The sequence below is a fragment of the Rhinolophus sinicus genome, linkage group LG16 (assembly GCF_036562045.2).
Source record: "Rhinolophus sinicus isolate RSC01 linkage group LG16, ASM3656204v1, whole genome shotgun sequence".
NCBI classification, from domain to species: domain Eukaryota; kingdom Metazoa; phylum Chordata; class Mammalia; order Chiroptera; family Rhinolophidae; genus Rhinolophus; species Rhinolophus sinicus.
In genome coordinates this window covers 15,788,220-15,808,637 of record NC_133765.1, presented here as the reverse complement: position 1 = coordinate 15,808,637, position 20,418 = coordinate 15,788,220, and the positions used below count along the sequence as shown (strand labels likewise).

The 20,418-nt window shown below is 49.3% G+C and overlaps 3 protein-coding genes across 6 annotated transcripts in view; 1 reads left to right on the top strand and 2 right to left on the bottom strand.

Annotated features, from left to right (window-relative positions):
• Nucleotides 1–9,441, bottom strand: part of HIRA (histone cell cycle regulator) — a 90,317-nt gene extending 80,876 nt beyond the window's left edge. Inside the window, exon 1 of one of the 2 annotated variants that reach the window (XM_074321623.1) lies at nt 9,146–9,441. In XM_074321623.1, coding sequence (XP_074177724.1) covers nt 9,146–9,182 — 37 coding nt within the window. In that variant the 5' untranslated portion in view covers nt 9,183–9,441. The remainder of the gene's footprint in view (nt 1–9,145) is intronic. The other variant, XM_074321621.1, reaches the window with a different exon arrangement.
• Nucleotides 9,442–9,494: 53 nt separating this feature from the next.
• MRPL40 (mitochondrial ribosomal protein L40) lies at nt 9,495–13,234 on the top strand. 3 transcript variants are annotated; one of them, XM_019755893.2, is made up of 4 exons: nt 9,495–10,346; nt 10,713–10,796; nt 11,751–11,909; nt 12,802–13,234. In XM_019755893.2, exons 1-4 carry the CDS (start codon nt 10,294–10,296, stop codon nt 13,124–13,126), a joined length of 621 nt encoding a protein of 206 aa, XP_019611452.2. In that variant the 5' UTR covers nt 9,495–10,293; the 3' UTR covers nt 13,127–13,234. The 3 variants fall into 3 exon arrangements, with proteins under 3 accessions (XP_019611452.2, XP_019611453.2, XP_019611451.2); XM_019755894.2 differs by having other exon boundaries at nt 9,522–9,861; XM_019755892.2 differs by lacking the exon at nt 9,495–10,346 and adding an exon at nt 10,366–10,556.
• A 1,458-nt stretch (nt 13,235–14,692) lies between these two features.
• On the bottom strand, nt 14,693–20,317 carry LG16H22orf39 (linkage group 16 C22orf39 homolog). The gene is made up of 3 exons (XM_019755898.2): nt 20,158–20,317; nt 19,871–20,038; nt 14,693–17,392 (listed from the first exon to the last, which is right to left on the bottom strand). The coding sequence occupies exons 1-3, from the start codon at nt 20,179–20,181 to the stop codon at nt 17,264–17,266; spliced, it is 321 nt and encodes a 106-aa protein (XP_019611457.2). The 5' UTR covers nt 20,182–20,317; the 3' UTR covers nt 14,693–17,263.
• Between the last annotated feature and the right edge of the window lie 101 nt (nt 20,318–20,418).

Sequence of the window (20,418 nt, the reverse complement as noted above, 5' to 3'; positions counted from 1 at the left end):
TACAATATATACAAATATTGAATCATTGTGTTATACACCTGAAACTAATGTAATGTTGTATTTCAACAATACATCAATTTAAAAGAAAACGAAAATAAACTAAGATAGTAAATGGAAAATGTACAGCAACATCTTAGCTATTCCAGTTACATGTGCTACACAGTAAAAACATTGGGTTTGCTATGGTATCAGGGATTGGGCTACGGTCTTGAAAAATTCAGGTGCTTTTATAATGTGGTATATACACTAAATAAAATGTGCTTTTCAAAAAAGCACCAGGTCACCCAGCTATTTTTTTCCAAATGACCTGAAACACAATTTTGAACAATGTGTTTTCCTGTTAGCATTGTCTAATTTTTCCTAAGTTGAATAGGTACTACTTTTATAAGAAAAATTATTTTACATTTTACAAATTAAAAATATCAAATCGCAAAATGCTCCATTATCCATATCCACACAAACGCCATAAGAAGTATCCTAGTATAACTACACATGGCGATTGTCACTAGCCAAAAATAAAGGTATTTGTCCTGCTCCATAATAGCTCTAGAATGGAGCTCTAGCGTTTGCATCGGGAGAAGGCAGAGAAGCCCGTCGTCAAACAGGTGCTTGGGGGCCAGTCCTGTGTGGCGGCCCATCTTGGCCCGCCCGTCTAATTGAACCCGGGCTCTCATCTGCTCCTTTCAGTCCTACTGAGCTCAGTGGACAGCGACTCTGCCCTTTGCATGGAAGTTACCCTTCAGCCCTCCCTTATCTCACACCCACATTCTACCCTGGCAATTCTCTTATCAAAACTTTCTGAGGAGGTGCAAATGTTCTGTACCTTAAGTGGGGAATCGGTTACGGAGTATATTTGTCAAAATTCATCAAACTGTAAACTTTAGGTCTGCATTTCACTATGTAAGCTGTACTTAAAAAGTAAAGTATGTGTGTGTACTACACACATACACACACACTCTCAGAATCCAACCGTTTCTCACTAGCACCATCACCTCCATCACCGCCCTGGTACAAACATGGTTACTCCCGCCTGGATCACCTCTACCAGGTCCGCCTTGGCCCCCGCCAGCCTAGTCCCCAGGCAGAGCAGGAAGCTCTCTAAGACCCAAGTCAGACCATGTATTGCTCCGCTCCCCCCGCACTGAGAACCAAAGCCTCCTCACAGCCCCCAGGCCCTCCCCATCAGAACACCGTTCTCCCTGCAGCCTCGCCTCAGGGAGCTCCTGCCCTCGTGCTGCTCCGGGCTGACTCGTCACAAGACATCCTTGCTACTCCTTACACCCGCCAGGCCAGCTCTAGCTGTTCTCTCTGCCTGGAATGCTCCTCCCTCAGACAGCAGCCTTTCTCACCTCCATCAGGTCTGTGTAGGTAGATGCCATGGTAGCCTGTCCACGTCCCCTCCCTCCAGGACGGAAGCACACTCCCCCAGCTATGGGCGTGCTGGCAGCCTGTGAAATCTCCCAGCTGAGTCCTTCTCCAGTGGGACCTGCCTCAGAACTGTTTCGACCAAGGTCAGTCCCTCTTCCCAGGACAGCCTGTGACTAATAACTGTGGACATGGCAGCATAAAGACCTGGGCCCCGCACCCCAATTCAAGAAAACTCTGAAGGGCTATCCTAGCTCGAGAGCCCCCCATAGGGTTGGCTGCAGCTTTTGTTGCCCGTGCATACAGCTTAACTTCTCCCTGACCAGCCTGGCTTCCCTCACTCCCTTGCGGGTGGGGATCCCAAAAGCACTCCCCCAATAATTCTCCTATATGCACAACTCTCCAGCTCAGAGTAGGCTTCCTGGGATAGTAAGTTCTTTGCTCACACATTACCTTCTCACTCAGGCTTTCCCAGAGCACCCTATTTAAAATCCCCCCTCCCCAGCGCTCCCCATCTCTGCTTTCTCCCCATACGCACTAGCCTAGCGCTCCAGGCAACTGCTCATGTGTGTGATGTCTGCTGTCCCTCCAGTGAGTCCCCTCCCATGGCTCCTTTTCTGCTTGTACAGACGCCCCAGCAGATTCTCCTCCCAGTCTCACTGCCTAGAATGCATCACACGCTGCTTGCTCTTCAACAGATCCCAGCATGCTGCTGGTTCACAACACTGAGCCCCAGGACACAACTGGCACTCGTTACTGGCTGAATGGATGAATCTATTGAGCGCCTCTCTGTGTGGGCCCTTCTGCTGGAGGATGCAGCCCACTAGGAGTCTGCTCCTACACAAGTCTACTCCTGGCCCTCAAATGAGGCTGCTCCCTCTTCTGTCTACCCCTCACAACAGCGGCTCTGGCCAGGACAGCTTCCCTGTGAGCTGGCCTGTCCTACGTTGGTTAATATGTCAAGGCAGGGATTTCTTTTAAAAGCAGTAAGTTTTGACCTGAATGGGTTTTCTTTTTGCCAGGGATGGTCTAAACCATTTGCTATCTGTTCTGTTTCATCTACTCCCCTTCCTAAAACGTAAAGCTCTAAGACACAATTCTATAAATTGGCTCCCTGGGTAAGCACTTGGGAAGAATGCTTCCCCTAATCACTGGAATCCCTGGGATCCTGGGAATTGAGCATGAGCAGAGACAGAGCCTCTGCCCTTTGAGAGCTTACTTTCAGTGGGAAGGACTCTAGCAGAACCCCAATTTGAGTCAGGGATCTACCCCTCCCCTATGTAAGCCAGCAGGCAATGGTGACTGGTATAAGAAGGCACGTGTCCTAGCTGGTCCAGTCAGGCCCATGGGGAAGACTCAAACTCCAGGGCTGGAGCCCAGGCCCCTCCCTCCTCCTCCCCGAAAGCATTCTGTTGATACCCCATGACCAGAGGGCTCTCAAACCAAATGTCAGAGAAGGCTTGCCAAGTACACCTCAAGGGGAATCTGCCAGGTTAGAAGCCCCAAGACCCTCTGAGCGCTACAGCAGCAGCCATTGGACAATATCCAAGCACAAGGGGATTCCTGGTACAGCTGTACCAGGTTTCTGAAAGCTGGTTTCTGAAAGCTCTTTCCAGGGCGGAAAAGATGCCCAGCATGGAGACCAACTTGGTAATTGGAAAGAGTAACCCTGGGGTGGCCGGTTAGCCCAGTTTGTTAGAAAGAGTAAGCCTGGGCTCTGGGTGTCATCCCCTTGACATCTACTATAATCCTGGGGTTGTCACCTCATCGCACTGAGACTCAGTTTCCATCTGCAAACTGTATGGCTCGGGATGTTTCCTTTCTGTTGCAAGTCACAGGGAATTTCAAGGGTAATCTACTGACTTCGAGAGTGATCTATATACACAAGTCCTGCGATGGGTCAGCTTCGGGGCGCATTAATTTAGCAGCTTAAGGAGCCACATCCGTCCATCTCCCCCTCCTGTCATGCTCCGTGTGAGCTTCGTCCGCACGGTCACAGGCTGGCTGCCACATCCAGCGGTAGAAAGGCCTCTCACGCATCTCTTCCTCCCAATTCCGTAGAAGCCTCACGCACACATCCCCTCCCAGGCTTACTGGCTAGAATGACATTAAATGGCTGTTCCCCAACAAATCCCTGGTACTCACCCCATACCAGCTTAGGGCTATCGAGACTTGCCCCTTGCAGGGGGAATGGGGATGGTAGAAGAGGGTGAAGGAGGTCAAATATATCTGGTGATAGAAGGAGAACTGACCCCAAGTGGTGAGCACACAATATGATATATAGATGATAAATTATAGAATTATACACTTGAAACCTGTGTAATTTTACTAACCATTGTCACCCCAAGAAATTCAATTAAAAAAAAAAAAGACTTGCTCCTTGCAGCCTGGCCTGCAGAAGGGGGCAGACATCTGAAAAAAATTGGGATTCTGATGGAAAGAAACAGGAGGCAGGCAACCCACAGTACCTGTGACACCCTGTTCTGCTCTTTAATAATGTGGACATTGCTGATGATCCCCTCACCTCTCCAGGTGCTGCTCTTCCTTGGCAGGATGATAAAATGTGCTTGCACCAATTTTTGGTCACTGAAAGTAAGCTCTCGAAGGACAGCCTAGCAACCGCTTGGGGAAAGGACGGGTCAAGGCACACAGAACCCCCTCTCCCTGATCACTGACAACCCAAGATCAGTGCAATGGCAGCAGGTCCCCTCAGTGGCCAAAGCCAGATGCTGCCCAGCGGTACAAGTATGACTGTGCTCACGGAATGAAAACATCTTTCCAGCCACTTCTTAAATAAAAACAAATGTCCAAGAGAACCCCATTTCCTAGCCCTCCTCCTTATTCTTTCTCTAGCATACAAAGAAATAAACTCAGAGTGACACAAATCTACAGTCACCTGCCTCTGCCCTGCTTGCAGTGCCTATCCACGCCTACTTACAGCCACCACCAGGGACCCCTTGTCTCCTTCATCCTCTCCCACCAAGACCCAGGGAACTGCCTCTTCACTCCTCCAGGGCCTTCTGGAGATACAGGAAGGATGTCAGTTACATCCAGCCTCCTCCGAAACCTAAGTTTGCCCCTCCCCTAACTCCCTAGTCTAAACTTCTAGCAAGGTGCTCAAGGCTTTATTCCTTCACCTGCTCAGTCATGCCCTAACATGCTCTGTCTTCTTTTAAATGCTCTCAATCCTCCCTGGGCCTTTGCTCCTGAAAACAGTCCCCCTGTGGTCAAGGCTCAGCCCAAGGGCACACCCTCAACCAGGCCACCCTCCGTGGGGCCATGGCAGCCCACTCTGTGTAGCTCTGGTTTCTCGCTGCCCTGCATTCTAGAATGTGGTCTGCAGGTCCCACTCTCCCACCGACTTCACAGTTTTCCATAAGGGATAGCCTTATGTACCTCTGATCCCCACAGAACTTCTCTCCAGAAGGGTTCAATGTTTGGTGCATAAATCAGTGAAAAATCTACATGTGTATTATCCAAGGCAAAATCCCACCCATTTTATTCTGAATCCTCTTCAGATGTATTCTGGTTATTTTCTTAAATCGACCTACTGTCTTCAGGCATAAATCAGTGAAAGACCGGTGGAAAAGCTCACATTTCCTGAGCCTTCACAGGTAGCAGGTGAGGCAGGTGTTACTGGCTTTGTTTAACAGATCACGAAAAGAGATGAAAAGAACCTTCCATGACACATATTTGGTGAGCAGCAGAGCATGGAGACTCAAGAACAGGACTGACTCCAAAATAAAAGGCAAAATTCTTGTCCTCAAGAAGCTTACAATCTAGTTGGAATGATGAAACAAATACATGAAAAGGCAAGTAACAATAAAGACGCTCTTATCTAGAAAGGTTTCTCAACCTCGGCACTACTGACATTTTGGGTCAGATGATTCTTTGTTGTGGGGTACGTGACATATGCTGTAGGGTGTCCAGCAACAGTCCTGTCCTCTACCCACTAGATACCAGTATCTCCCAGCCCCCTCAGTGGTAAAAACCAAAAATGTCTCCAGATATTGGTCTGTTTGAAAATCCCTGATCTGGAGCAACTGCACAGTTTACCGTAACAGCCACCGTGATCATAAAGTATCGCCGTTAGGATCCCTCGCAGCCAATTCTCAGACAGGTCTGCAGTGCCCGTCCAGCAGCTGCTCAGGGCCTTTCCACACCCAATCCTGACTTCATTTTTATACCACCCTGCCCGCATTTCCCCTTCAATGGGACATTTATTTTCACCCAGATGTAGTATATGTCTCAGTAGAATGTCTTAAAATCCTTCCTGGAGTGAGACAGGGTAGGGGGAAAAATAATGCAATCACAGGACAGGACAGAGAACACACACCATAAAGCAATGTGATTAACTGACAAATTATCCCATTATTGAAAATTTGCCAAACATCTTTTTACAACACTGCCATCAAAGTATGAGCCAGAGGCCAAAGACAGATGAGAATTCTTTCAGTCCTGGTCCTTCTGGTTAGAATGGGCTTCACTGAGAAGCTGAGCACGAACACTCTCAGCCCAGTTGTGAGAATTCCAGAAACAACTCTTAAGAACAAAGGTCCAGGATGGGAAGCCCATGCATTAATCTCAATGAAATTTTCTAAACATACAAGCACAAATTAATGTTTTTCCACAACCAAGAACCCAATTGCTTTCACTTTCTAACCAATATATGGTCATAACTTAGAAATGAACCTTCTTTTCACCAAGCCTAAAATAAAATGAAAAATATAAGGTACATCTAAGAATACAGAGTAAAACGTGTGTGTGAATAGTACCTGGCACATAACTTCTATATAAGTTATAAATATTATTTATTATATGCCTTAATTTAAAACAGTCTTTTATATTTGGGTACAGGGTGTCATGATAGGGGTCTTGATATTTATTCGACTTTACCAAGGCCCAGAAGTGGAGTCACAAGCCCAAGAATTTATAGCTAAAAAATGACAGCACCTTGATCCCAGTCTGATTTCTGTAACATGACAATGTCAAGATCTGTTAACTTATTGACCATCATAGAGCAGTAATTCTAAACTGGGGGTGATTCTGGCCACCAGGGGACCTTGGCAATTTCGGGAGACATTTCTGGTTGTCACAACTGGGTATGTGTGGGAGGGGGTAGAGGGCTACTGACAGCTGATGGGAAGAGGCCAGCGATGCTAACATCCGACACACAGGACAGTCCCTACAACAATTATATGGCCCCACTGTCAACAGTGCTGAGGCTGAGAAAGCTTACCTTAGAGAAAAGGTCCTTTCCCTCAGCCAGGAAAACGAAGACCAAAAGTACATACACACCCCAACATATACTTCTCGCTTTGTCTTAAACCTGTCCTATCTGGCTGCCTTTTCCACACTGTTTGAATGGATCCCGCCACCAGGGGGAAAATGCTGAGCTCTCTGCTCCTTCCCTCGTTGGACTCAGAAAAAGCATGTGAGCCATGTAACAAGTCAGGAGACATGAATACAGTCAGGAAGCCAGAAAGCGTAATGATGCACTCTTTAAAGCACCATGGTCTCTGGTTTGTTAAGCAAAACAAGCACCATTTTACTGGTCACTACCTACCACTCTGGCTTCTGGCTAAGCAATGCCCACCCCCTGCAGCTCCCACTAGTGACCAGTTTTTAAAGAACTGCTCAGTAGTGATCCAGGCCATAATCATGTCCTGTAGGATAGTGGTAATTTACCCTGACAGTTCTTCTGAACACTTGATGAGACAAAGGTTGATTTCAGGAGATTTTTCAAAGAAAGGAAAGTTAACAAAGAACAAGTTTAAAATAAGTTAAATCCAGCCAGAGTCTCAATTCTTTTATTATCTCTTAGATTTCGAAAGCACTTTATAGTCTGGGAAACACTTCTGTGTCTACCTTCCTAACCAAACATCACAACTGTACTACGAAGAAGGCAGAGCAGATATCATCCTAGGACTGCAGAGAGGCGGCAGCAACAGAGGCCCGGGCCTACCGCTCTGCCCACTCCACCAGATTGGGACATTTGGCTGCTGGCCTGGTTATAGGCACCTCACTCATTTGTACCTCGATAATCGCTTAAGCATCTTAACTTACTTATGCTAACACAGCATAATATTTGTGTCTTATATAGGAGCTTAGCACAAAGTTAGAAATTATATGGCAAAAGACAGAGGAGAGACTGCAGAAGGGTGGACTGACCAGACACACAAACTGATCTAGGCAAAATTTTTATTTTAAAATAAAAATTCCTTCAGATCGCCACTTACCCAAACTAATTCATGATGAAATTTTTCCTTTCCTGATTCACAAGCACCGTAATTGATAATTACTGAACATTTGCCCAGTTCTCCATGGACAGATCTGCACATCACACATCAGGAAATGCTCTTGGAGATCAACTCAGGAGAAATGAAACTAAAGTTCACAGCTTTTGCTTTCATGCATAGTAAACCTAGCTGTGTTGTCATAAATTATGGAAACCTCATTTTTCTTACCTGTTTTAGCCAACATTTATCATATACCTTTTATGTGGAAGACATTGCTGAGTGTGGCAGAGAATACAGAAGAAAATGAGGCAGTCCCCGCCCTGGGGACATATGGGAAGTACACCGACAGGGACAGAGCACATCTAGTGGAGTAACTCAGGAGAAATGGTAACAAAAGGAAAAGGTAACCTCACCTGGGCTCTGAAAAATAAGAAAGATGTCACACAAGAAGGGGGAACGGGAGAGGGCTTCCGACTGAAAGAACATAGACAGCTGTTCAGTTCAGTTGCAGTAATAGAGCAACATGGGATCAAATTCAAAACTTAAAAGCCACATGTATAAAACAGGCAAAAGTATCTACTCTACTTGTTGTAAAAGAAAACTGTAGCTCCTTCCAGTTCATTGCAAAGTAGAAATGAGGAACGAGACAGAATCAGGGTGACTGCCTACCCAGTAGTAGTCAGAGGCAGGCTGGAATCAGGGCTATAGGCCTTATGCTGGAGGAGCGCTCCCTGGGTTGCAGTGCTGTCAGCAAGGGAATGGGGGCTCTCTCCCGTCACCTCCCTGGGGAGTAAAGACCAATTCCTGCCGCAATTGTACCAACAAGGTCGACTATGACAAAACTGTTGGTTACCACAGGCTTCTCTGTCTGTTGTCGACCAAGGACTGGAAGAATCTGTTCCCCCAGGTTGTGCTTTGGGGCCACTGCCACAGAGCTAAGGAAGCCGCCTTCCTGGAACACATCTGTGTCCTATGGGCCCCAACCTAAGTCACCTGATGCCCCAGCTCAGCATAAACGTGGTTCCATCTACTGGGGGACCTCAGCCCCCAGCCACAGTCCCCCAACTGGGGACACTGTCACTAGATCCAGGCCTCAGCAAGGGCAGTAACAGCCACTCAGCGACAGAGATTCCAGGTCTTCACCCCGCCACTGAAAGGCCACAAGGGGGACTGTGCCCCGGTTTCACCCACAGTATCATCTGAGCACATTCGACTGATGCCGACGAGTGGCAGGAGCTGGCTGACGCCCAAGGGCCGCTCCCCGGAGCCAGGCCGCGGCGCCTCCACAGACCACGGGTGGGCGGCCAAGGGCTCAGCGCAAGTGCTGGGGGCGGAGGCGGACTTCGCCGCGGCCAGGCGAAGCACGTGCCCGGACTCGCCGGTCTCCCCGCGCCGAGTGCAAAGTCCGTTCCCTCCGACCCCGCGGCTCTGGCACCGGGCACCGGGAGCGAGGCGGGCAGGGCCTGCGCGCAGCTCCGACCGGACTCCGAGCCCGGACCTGCCTCCGGGCTCGGCCTCCCGCAACCCCTGCGCTCACTCACCATTGTGGTTGACCCAGGTCGGCTTCAGGAGCTTCATTGTTCGGCCGCCGCCGCCGCCGCCGGGCTGAGGCGAGAGCCGCGTTCTTCAGCGCGTCCGGGCCATTGAGCCACCGCCGCCGCTTCCTCCCGCGCCGCCCGCCCTCCGGCTGCCGCCCGCCCCGTGCCCTCAGTGCCGCCGCGCCATAGCGGTCCGGAGCCCCAGGCCGCCGCCACTGCCGCCCCCCGCGCTCGGCCGCCACCGCCGCCGCCACAGCCGCATCCCCTGCGCCGCTCCTCCTCCGGCGGCTCCCGGGCAACGCCGGAAGTCACGGCGCGCACCTGCCAAATCGCCCCGGCGGGAAACCGCTCCCCGCGCGAATGGGGCCGCCCGGGCTCCTCCGCAAGCAGGGGCTGCACAGGGCGGCTCGGCTTCGACTCCGGCTCGGGGGCAGCCGCCGAGGAGAGGAGGACTGGCTCGGACCGCGGCGGGAGAGCAGGGCCTCGAGTTGCAGCCCAGTTCGGCGGAGGCAGGCAGGGTCTGGGTGGCGTGGATGGCCTCTCCAGCTCTACCTTGCCGGTTCCGCGTCCGACTAACTAGCTTCCGTCATTCATCAACACGCGTCTATTGGGCATCTAGCGAGAGCCAGGCCACGTGCGGGCGCCGGGGTGCGGCCACCGGCGGGCGGCCCTAGTCCCAGACTCTACGAATGCAGCGGGATGAGCCAGCCCCGGGGAGGGTAATTGGGGAGGCCGAGGCGGGAGCGTTCATTGGAAGATCGGGGCCGTTTTCACAGACGTGGACTTAGACCTGGAGTAGAGGGACGCCTCTTTGGCCACTCGGGCTGCACTGTGGGATCTTAGCCCTCGCAGGGGTGTAGGCTGACTAGATACGGGAGTGACTGGCGGGTACGTGCAGGCTGCAGGGTAAAGATCGCCGCACCAGGCAGAGGCGGAAGAGAAGACCCCGAACGGAGCTCGGGGCGTGCCCACGCGCCGCCAGGACGTGCGGGGCGGAGCTACGTCGGGGTGGGCCCAGGCATGATCCCGCGCTCTGAGGTCGGAACCCGGGAGTGCGGAGCGTTGAGACGGCCGGGCAGTTGTGTGTGGCACCGCGAGCCGGACAGCCAAGGTGCACGCCCGGAAGCAGCCGGTCGGCTACCTTAGGGGCCATGGCCGCCGCGGTGTTAGGAGCTACTGCGCGCGCTTTGCGCTCGCGGTGCTGGTGAGTGCGGACTTCAGACGGGTCACGAGGTGCCTGAGGGGCGCGCGGGGAACTCCGCGCCGGCAGGCCGGGGCCTCGCCTGCGCTACCTCCCCAACCACCCTTATCCTTATCCACTGATATCAAAGGAATAAGCCAGCTGATCTCGCCTCTTCATGTGGTCAAAATCCGAGGACCCTGGCGACAAGGGACCCTGCCCAAGTGCTTTCTGGTGTGAACGGGGGATTTTGAAAAGTCTCCCACAGTGACCTTGCTGTCACATCTAGCAGTTACAAGTGCCTCAGGTTTTGAGGGCATTGTAAATTTTTTTTCTTTTCCTGTTTAGTGAGGGAAATCAGACATTTATACATACTCTTATCTCTTTCAGGCTTCTGAGAACTTGGCAGACACAGAGTAGAGACACCCACCAGCGAGCTTCATTGTTCTCTTTCTGGGAACTCATTCCCACGAGGTAAACTCAACTGTGGGTCTGATCTCTTTGTGGTGTCAGCTGGAAATATATGTGCACATGAACAGAATAAAGCAAGAATATTCGACGTTCGGTTTGCAAAATAGTGTACAAAGTTTCTCAGTTAAATTTAGGCCGATGTTTTTCTGTCTTTCAACATTCCCTTCAGGGAATACTGATGTATGTATCTGTAATCAGAAAACAAATTAAATGTGAAAGTAATTTAAGTAATTCTTAATTAGCTTTGAATGGGTTCTTGTTTTGTAAAGGGCAAAGCATAAACTTCTGTTTCTCCATGGGCCTTCCATTTCTGACTCCCTGGAGAAGTGAGGGAAGGTGTGAGGACCAGTTTTTTCCACCTGTGACTCCAGATGCTTTCTAGGTACTTGATGCAAGAAACTGTCTTGGTGCTAAAGGATTTGATTATTCTTAATAGTAAATTGTCACTATAAGAGATGTGTTCCTGAGAATAAATCAGGTTTTTGTTAATGCTCTTGGATGGGGAAATTTGTTAAGAAATCCTCAAAAGTAGAAGCATGCCAGTCTCACTTTTATTAAGGTGTCTCTCTTAGGCTTGCTCAAATCATTTTTATAAATCACAAATCCATTTAAGATGTGAGTAATGAGCTCCTAATTCACCAGTTTGGTATTTCCACTTCAGTGCAATCCCAAGACACACCTGATCTCCAGCATTCAAGATGAGCACTTCCCCTTAATTTATACCCAGAGCAGCTTTTCCACCCCTTCCTGGGTTAAATGCCCACAGAGTTCTCACAAGGACCCTGGGGTGGAGGCCATCTTCTTGCCACACTCACCTTATAAGGTCAGGACCATGCATAATTCCTTCCCCAGTGAACAGCTCAGTACAAGTTTGGGGGACTTCATCTAGTGTCATGTCTCTCAGCATGTTTGTGAGACTGAAGAGGAAAAATGTTTAATGTTTGCTTTATCCATTAGAGCAGAACCTCTGCGAAAGAAGAAGAAGGTAGATCCTAAAAAAGACCAAGCAGCAAGGGACCGTTTGAAAAAGAGGATTCGACGACTGGAAAAGGCTAGCCAGGAGCTAATTCCCATTGAAGATTTTATTACACCTGTGAGGTTCTTGGATAAAGTGAGGTAAGAGTCCTTTAGGGTTGAGGTCTTTAGGGCAAAGGAGTTCCATCACCTTCAGGTAGTTCTACTTGCAGTTCACACCAGTCATGGGAAGGGGTCAATAGGCTTGGGCTGACTTGGCCCTGATCTGAATCTTTTTCTCCTTGTATATGTCTTGTGAGAGTTGGAGAAAGCATTCCTGGGTGATGCTCGTGAATGGTTGAATGTAGGAAAGAAACAGAATAATTGTGAAAACCAGGCCAGATGCTTGAGTGAGTTCTGTCAGCACTGCTCAAAAGTTCATATTTGTTGCTTTTTTACAAGAGAAGTTGTAACTGTTACTGATGACTTGGGCCTGGCTTCTATAGGCCTTCCCCATTTTGACTGTAGAAAACCCTTAGCCTCTTGCTTTATGGTGCAGATGCTCATGCTTGGGACGTGTTGTGTGCAGGGTTGGCAGGGTTGCTGTCTTCTGGTAAAATGTGCCATTTTTAAAGTAGCACCTTGCCATGCACGTGGGACACAGCAGGTACTTTTTTGGTACTTCAGGCCTGATCCAGGCTCTTGACTCCCTGGGATTTTGGTGTCCATTTTCCTTATACCATTTCACTTTTCTCCAATATCATCTCTCACCAAAGGTAGTCTCTGCCCTGGGGGAGAGGAAGTGTTACGATAGGCTCCTCAGAGCATCACTTGCTTGTCTCCATGTTAAAGCAAGTGCACTGGTTCTCAGTGTCAATTGCAGCTGCTGCCACATTAAACCGTCCATTCCTTAATTTGTCCCAAACTTCCACTTTCCTAAGTTCCATCTATGTCTGGCAGTGAGGAGGCGTGGGCCATAGTCAGTCACCCAGACTTCCTGGTCAGCAAGGTGAGTACTCCCCAGCTTCACACCTTTGGATTTGTGTGTTCCCAGACAGCGGCCTCAGGTCGAGCTCTCCTTTGAGGAGAGTGAGCGGAGAGCTTTGCTTCTGAAGAAATGGTCCCTGTACAAGCAGCAAGAGCATGAGATGGAGAGAAATGCCATCAGGTCCATGCTTGAGGCCCAGCAGGAAGCTCTGCAGGAGCTGCAACTCACATCCCCGGAGCTCCACGCGGAGGCCATCAAGCGAGACCCAAGTCTGTTTCCCTTTGAGAGAGAAGGTCCAAATTACACACCACCTGTCTCCAACTACCAGCCCCCTGAAGGCAGGTACCACGACATCACCAAGGTGTACACACAGGTGGAGTTCAAGAGGTAGAGCTGCAGGGAGCTGTCTGAACATGCTGTCCTTGTGAGCAAGAGCCAGGGCTCAAGCCTGCTTGTCACACAATTAAGCATGCTGTGAATAAATGTAAGTTTAATCAAGTGTCTCTTTGTCTTACTGTAGTCTAAATTAATTCACCTGAGGATGGGCAGGAGTGAGAGATGTTGCCCTTCCTTGTCAGGTACTGGGGAGAGGATGACCAAGACATTGACCATTGCCCCCCAGTAAAAAAGAAAGATTCCAATTGTGTGGGGCAGATGCCACCAGCAAGAGGCACAAAGTGACACCCAAGAGGCAGAGGTGATGGATGTGCAGGCTGTGTGCTGTGTGCTGTCTGCACAGGTGGGCAGAGGAGAGGGAGAACCTTCCCAGGTGGGGCAGATGGAGTCCAGAGCTTTCACATCATCGGCAGGGCCAGCTTTGCATTTGAAGCTGAGAAGGGAGGCTGAGGAGAGTGGAGCAAGCCAGACACACACTAGTTATCAAAGTTGCTATGTCCCCAGGAGGGTGTGTGACACCTGGGGCCGAGGACTCTTATTCGAGTGGTGTTAGTCTAGAATGGCGACCGTATTAGTGTGCGGGGGCTGCCAGAAAAATACGCCACAGACTGCAGGGCTGAAACATTTATTTCTCACAGTTCTGGAAGCTAGAACTCCCAAGATCAAAGTACCAGCAAGGTTGGTTTCTCTGAAGGCCTCTCCTTGGCCTGCAGATGGCTACCTTTTCACTGTGTCCTCACATGGTCATCCCTCCGTGCCTGTGTCCTCATAAGGACAGCAGTCAGATTATGGCCTACAGTAATGACCTTATTTCAATTTAATTATCTCTCTAAAGACCCTATCTCCAAATACAGTCAGTCATACAGATGTACAGGGGGGATAGAGCTTCAATTCAGCCCATGACAACAAAGGTCTGGTGTAAGAAGAGCCCTTTCTCCTAGTGATTTGCATTATCACCCCAGAAAGGCTTTGGGTTCTTCACTACCTTGGTGAAGATAAACCAGGGAAACATTTCTTTCGAATAAGACTTTATATTGTCTGGTTTCATAACGTGTGGTTCACGTATGGTTTAAAAACTTACCAGGTAAACATTTTTACTGCATAAAAACATTACCTAAGGATTCTAAGTCCTTTGGCTCTCTATGAGATGAATGCTGAACCCAACCAGTTTTCATGACCTGTTTTTTCTCCAAGGTCCAAACCTTTGTTGCCTTTTGCCTGTTCCACTGCTGGTTTGCCAGCCGCCAACTGATCTGTCCACACTGATCCCACCCCAGATCCTTCTTGTGCAGCAGCCAGAGGGCTCTGTAAGATGCAAGTCAGGTCAGGCATTTGGCAAACCACCACCCCAAGAACTGCGTCCAGACCCCTTATCTCACAGCCCCCGTCAGCACATGGTACTTGTTGCAGCATACGGCTTGTGTGGCCCCTTGCTGTGCCTTGCAGGGCTTGAGCCTCTTCCAGTTCTGGGCTCACATGCCGAGCCTTCCCCACCTCCCCGCCCACTGCAGGTGCTTGGTAGTGCTTTTAAAACAATAGGTTTTATAATCAACTCAGCGGGTCATGGTCAGCAGTTTTAACTTTTTATTTGGAAGTAGTTATAGATTCATAGGACGTTCCAAATAAACATGCAGAGAGGTGCTGTGTGTATTTCCCAGCCTTAACGTGTTACATACCATAGTCGTGTCAGTACCCAGAGACTGACACTAGTACAACCCAATGTATTCCAATTTCCTGTTAAACCTGCCCTCATCTGTGTGTGTGTCAAGCACTACACAACTGCATCACACATGTAGCCCTGTGTTACCACCACAGTCAAAATACCATCATCACCCCTTTATAACTACACCCTCACCAGGAACCAGTCTCCTATGTTAGATGAATGGGGTCATGTCATATGTATCCTTTTAAGATTCTTTTTTTAAACAGCATATTTTCCTTGTTTCATCCAATTTGCTGCCTATACAGCAGTGTATTTTCAATGGCACAGACCTGAACATGTCAGTGTATCACAGTATAGACAAGGATTATTTTGTGAAGCTTGTTTATTACAGCCTTTTGCTTTTGAAATAACCAAAGTCATATTTTTCTGTCGTTTTTATTTGTTATTGACTTTTTTGTACCCACCTAAAACAAGATGACTGCTTAGATTTAAAACAACAAAAACATATGCTATAACAGTATGTACCAGATTATAACATACTTGTTGCTATAGGTTTTGTCCAAAAAGTTTGAAAGACACTGTTGTGTCTTATCACTGACCAGTTCCTTCACAGCACCTACCATCATTTTAGACCTTCATTTAACGTTTAAATGTTTACGTCGGTCCCCTAAACTACTAGTACAACTGCAATTCTTTGAAGGCAACTTGTCCATTGCAAGGCTGTGATCCCAGATTCTCAAACCCCACCCTGCATATAGCAGGTGCTCAGATGTGAAGGGGTAAACACAGGAACAGATACAGGAACATTCTGTCCCGAGTGGTGATTATCTCGTGGGACTCTGTGTAGTCACGAAGGACTAGAACCTCCTAAAACAGCATTCAGCTGCAGCGAATCCTAAGCAAATAGACAACAGGGAGTGTGGCTCCCAAGGGTGAACACCTCAGGACTGCTGTGATGGTTGCTGCTCCCAGGCTTTTCCTGCCCACCCCAGGAGCCCCAAGGAAGCTGCTGCAATTTCAGGCATCACATGCAAATCACAAAATTCAAATGTCCCTTCCATGTATTTCAGAGTGAGGAAGGAGAATGATTGTAAATCTAGCAGCTTTCCCTCTTTCCTCCTTGGCCAGAAATCAGACTTGCCCATGAAAGCAGCTGCAGCTACAGCCACAACGGAGAGGCTCTGGCTGGTTCAGACACAGCAAGGCTACCCCCTGGGATGGGGGTTCCTGGCTCTTTGTACTTGCTTCTGCTCCTGGGGTCCTACGTGCACCCCTACCACTCACAGGTACACATGCAATCACAGGAGAAAATGCACAGAAGGGGACATTTTATCGTTTAATGTATGCCCTCAAGTCATACATTATGTTGCCCCAAAGAATGAGTTAAAAGATGCCTGACCTACCACCTGTGGCCAGGTTGGGGCCCTGTCATGAAGGAGGTACTAAGACCCAGTGGGCTGACCTGACAGAGCACCATACAATGGGGCCTGCTATAAAGCTACAAGATGCTAAATCATTTTATTGAGTAATAATGAAACTCTTCAAAAACTAGAGTTCTTGTTGGTTCATACACATACCTATTTAAAACATCTACAGGAATATATGCATAATAAATTCTATCTGAGCACAACGTCAGATCCGAAATCTAACAATTTCAACAATTAAATTGTGGATTTAATTTTCAGCTTCTCTTTGGAATCTAATATGTAAAATGGCTTTTGACATATTCCACATTTTCAAAAAATGATCAGGGGAAATTTTAAGGTTAGCACAGGCCAAAATTCCATGAGTCTTGGGTTTCTTAAGCCAAGAGTCCATGAACCCTTTGTATGCAAGGTGGTGTGTTCTGCAGCTTTGTGCGTTTCTTAAAAAGCAGAATCTCACCTCCTGTGAGCCTAGGAGGTGCAACATGCTGGTCCAGAGGTAATGCCCCACCTCTGTCTAGAGGAACTGACCAAGCGGGCCATAGCCAAGTGTGAGCACCAGTGGCTGGGAATGCATGGTCATCACCAAGCCAGGGCTGGATAAAGTGTTCATGGCAGCACACCCATTTAGTTACCTCATTCTGACCCCTCACGGGAGTACTGACCCATGTGGACACATAGAATTCTCAGGTAAACTCTTGTTTACCTGAGAATTCTAAACCTCAGGACAGCCATCTCCTGTGCTGTTATTGCTGGGGTAGAACATGAGCCAGCCCAACCTGGCTGCTCACAGCAATTTGCAATGGTGTCTGCCTTCCTGGATGCTATGCAGTGGGCAAAACTGTCTTCCAGAGCGTAGAAGCAGTGGGGCACCCTGAACACAGGTGAGGGGTGGGCAAGTAGGGCTGGATACGTTGGGCTCCATGTTCCAAGCCAAGCAGAAGCTCCCACGTACTCACTAGAATGTGTGGGCCAGTCACCGTCCTAAGGGTTGTGCACCAGCCCCACTTGAAACAGACCGGAGGAAAGTGTGCAGGGGTGCTTGTCACTCGTCTTTCTCCTCCTGTGGCAGAGGGAGATGCCAGTCTGCAGGGGGGCTCTGCCTCAGGGTCCACACCAGGGCATGCTTTCGTGCAGTCTGGACTCTCGCACGCTCACTCTCACAGAGGGACCGCTGTGCAAAGGAGACCCCGGTCACTTACCGCCTCACATGACCCTTACATCTCCCTCCTCCTCAGCACCTTCCCAAACACAGACAGACAAATAGTACATTTGGTTCACACCACTCTGAAACTCTGCTTCCCCCTAATACACCTTGGCAATTGTTCTGTATTAGCACACACAGACCTAGATGATTCTTTCTCCCAAGCGACTGAAAAACTACAGCTGACCCTTGACCACTGTAGAAGTTAGGGGCAACAACCTGCCGCACAGTTGAAAATCTGCATGTAATTTAAGTCAGCCCTCGGCATATGCAGATTCCCAATTGCAGATCAAAAATACAGTTGACCCTTGAACAACACAGGTTTGAACTGCACAGATCCGCTTAATAATCCACAATAAGTGGACCCACGCAGTTCAAACCTATGTTGTTCAAGGGTCATCTGTATCGTGTAGATCACCATAATTTGAGGAAATTTGAAAACGTCTTCTCCTGGGCCTCACGGCTTGATGCCTTTGGTGACCTAATCAGATTCACCTGCTAAGACCAGCTGGGGGCTGAGCTGGAAGGAGAGACAAGAGTCTGAAAGAGTGGCCAGAGGGAGGAAGATGAGGCAAGAGACACATGCCCAGGGAGCCCTGGACGGATGAGGAAGAGTCCAGACAACAAACAATACATGCCACTCAACCTATGGACTTTACTCTGTCACTCTCTCCCCAAAATAAACACAGGACAGTACATCACAACCATGACAGGGGCACTTGGTAGGTGCCAGGTGCTATGCTGGTCTCTACACATTAATTTCAGCTTCTCTGTCTATTTGTCTTCACTTACACTCTATTGTCGCAAACAGATGTTTTTGTTTGGGTTTAAAAAGTGATCAGAAATGCAAAGAAGCATATGAAAGACTCCCAGACCTCCATTCCTAAGGTGTAGTTAACAGATGCCCCAACGCAATTTTAGGCCCAAATTTTAGAGCCATCACATGTTTCCCTAAAGATGGAATAGTCTACTGGCTAGTGTATACTTCCTGCTTTTTTCACTAAGGAATATACTGTAGGCACCTTTCCATCCCAGGAAGCATTATTATCTATTCTTTGTAATGGATGCGTAGCTAGTACTCCAGCGTGTGGAATAAGTTATTTGGTCAAATGTCTATCAGTGGAATTTAGGACACTTTCAGTTTTTGCACTATCACAAACAATGACACAATGGACATTTTGAACTTTTAGCTGTACTCTGTTACCCAATTACTTCCTTAGGATAAACTTCCAGGAGTAAAACTGGGGTCAGAGGTATGCATTTGACACTAAGACAATCAGAACACCTAACACTCAACCAACACTGCACAAAGACCCTGGACTGTCTAAAGCCCCTAGGGACACTCCTGACATTCCACTAGGCAGAAACAACTTATTGTCATTTTAAGTTATACACAGGGCCATGTGGTTTTCTTTTTGAATGAATACCTTCTTTGTGTCTTTTGCATACTTTTCTATTCTTAAATCATCCCCATTTTTCTTACTGATATATGAGTTCATGCATAAAGGTTATTAATCTCTTGCCATATAGGCTGCAAGCAATCGTTCCCATTTTTTGGACTTCCACTTATTATAAACTTGTCCTCATTTTCTTTTATACAGCAGCTTGGTTTCCACATCAGTTTGTCTGTTTCGGTAATAACAACATTGAAGCAGCCACCAGTCCTGCAGGCTCCCCTTCCCCAGGCACTCCCTATGAGCAGTGCACCCCCACAGCTGCTCTCCATCTCCCCATCCACAACGGCTGCACGGCCGCACTGTACTCTGGACTAGAATGTAGCTGCTAGGAGGGCTGGGGTTCTGTTCTCATCACTCCTGTATCCCCAAGAGTGCCCAACATGATAAATATCTCCTGAATGAATCAACAACGAGAATCACCTCCTTACTGGTCTCTGTGCCCCCTCCGACATGTACTCTCCCACTCAGGCAGCCAGACTGACCTTCTAAAGGTATAAATCAAATCATGCTTCCTGGCACCTGTTTAGGCTAGAATCTAAACCCTCTTTAGAGGCCCACCAGGTCCCTGGGACCTCTCCAGCCTCATGCCCTAATCCTCAACACCACCCTTCTGCTCCCAGCACCTGGCTGTTTCTTACTCGTGACCCCCTGCGGCTGGGTGAAGGCTGCTAAGGCTGGTTCCTGGTCCTTCTGCACGCAGCAATATCACCTCTGCAATTCAGCCACCACCATAACACTGTTAGTGGGCCCCTCCTTTCTTTGCAAATCACTCTACCCTCCTTCCTTGCTTTGTATTTCAGTCAAAGCCCCTTTGACATACTAATTTTTGGTATTTCTGGAAAGAAAGGAAGCATAAAAGGAGGAGGGTCCCCGGCAGTACTCCTCTCCAGCGTCCCGGGACTCGGAACGTGGGGAGGGGTGGCCCGGGCGTTCGGATGCCCTGGTGATGCACTCCAGCGGCCCAGCACCACCCCCGGCCTCCCCAGCGCACCTGGGCCTCGGCGCTGCGGCGCTGCTCCCACTCGCGGCAGCTGTCCAGGTCGCGCCGCCACTGCTCGCAGGCCGGCCGCTCGCCGTGGACGTAGTAGTTGTGCAGGAAGTGCCGAGCGCTGCGACAGAGGTTCCACTCCGCGCGGTAGGCCTCGCAAGGGCGCGGCGGCTGCGGCGAGAGGCGCGCCTGAGCCCGGGGCCGCTGCGCCACCCGCCCCGGAGCCCCATCCCGCCCCGTTCCCGGGAGAGGGCTCGGTTAAGCGGGTCCCTGGTGCCCACCACACTTACCCGCCAGCTGCTGCCCTCGGCCATGTCAGGGGAGGAGTGCCGAACCCCTCCTCCTCCGCCCGCTAGCCAATGACAGGTAAGCCGGCACCGCGTGAAAAACCAATGAACGCAGAGATATGACGATTTAAATCCTCGCTCGACTCCGGGAGACGCGCCAGTGACAGCCGGGGCGGTGGCGCGCGCAGAGGGGCGGCGCCCAGGAGGGCCGTGGGCGGCGTGCGCGGGGGCGACCCCAGAGGGTAAGGGAGCTCCACGCCGAGG

What these genes read in the sequence shown, in the direction of transcription:
- MRPL40 (XM_019755892.2), top strand. Translation starts at nt 10,501, where the DNA reads ATGTGGTCAAAATCCGAGGACCCTGGCGACAAGGGACCCTGCCCAAGT. An exon ending in TGGGAACTCATTCCCACGAG is followed by an intron (nt 10,797 to 11,750) that starts GTAAACTCAACT and finishes TTTATCCATTAG; the next exon opens with AGCAGAACCTCTGCGAAAGA. An exon ending in AGGTTCTTGGATAAAGTGAG is followed by an intron (nt 11,910 to 12,801) that starts GTAAGAGTCCTT and finishes GTGTGTTCCCAG; the next exon opens with ACAGCGGCCTCAGGTCGAGC.
- LG16H22orf39 (XM_019755898.2), bottom strand. Translation starts at nt 20,181, where the DNA reads ATGGCCGAGGGCAGCAGCTGGCGG. An exon ending in CCGAGGGCAGCAGCTGGCGG is followed by an intron (nt 20,039 to 20,157) that starts GTAAGTGTGGTG and finishes CTCTCGCCGCAG; the next exon opens with CCGCCGCGCCCTTGCGAGGC. An exon ending in GCCGCAGCGCCGAGGCCCAG is followed by an intron (nt 17,393 to 19,870) that starts GTGCGCTGGGGA and finishes TCCTTTGCACAG; the next exon opens with CGGTCCCTCTGTGAGAGTGA.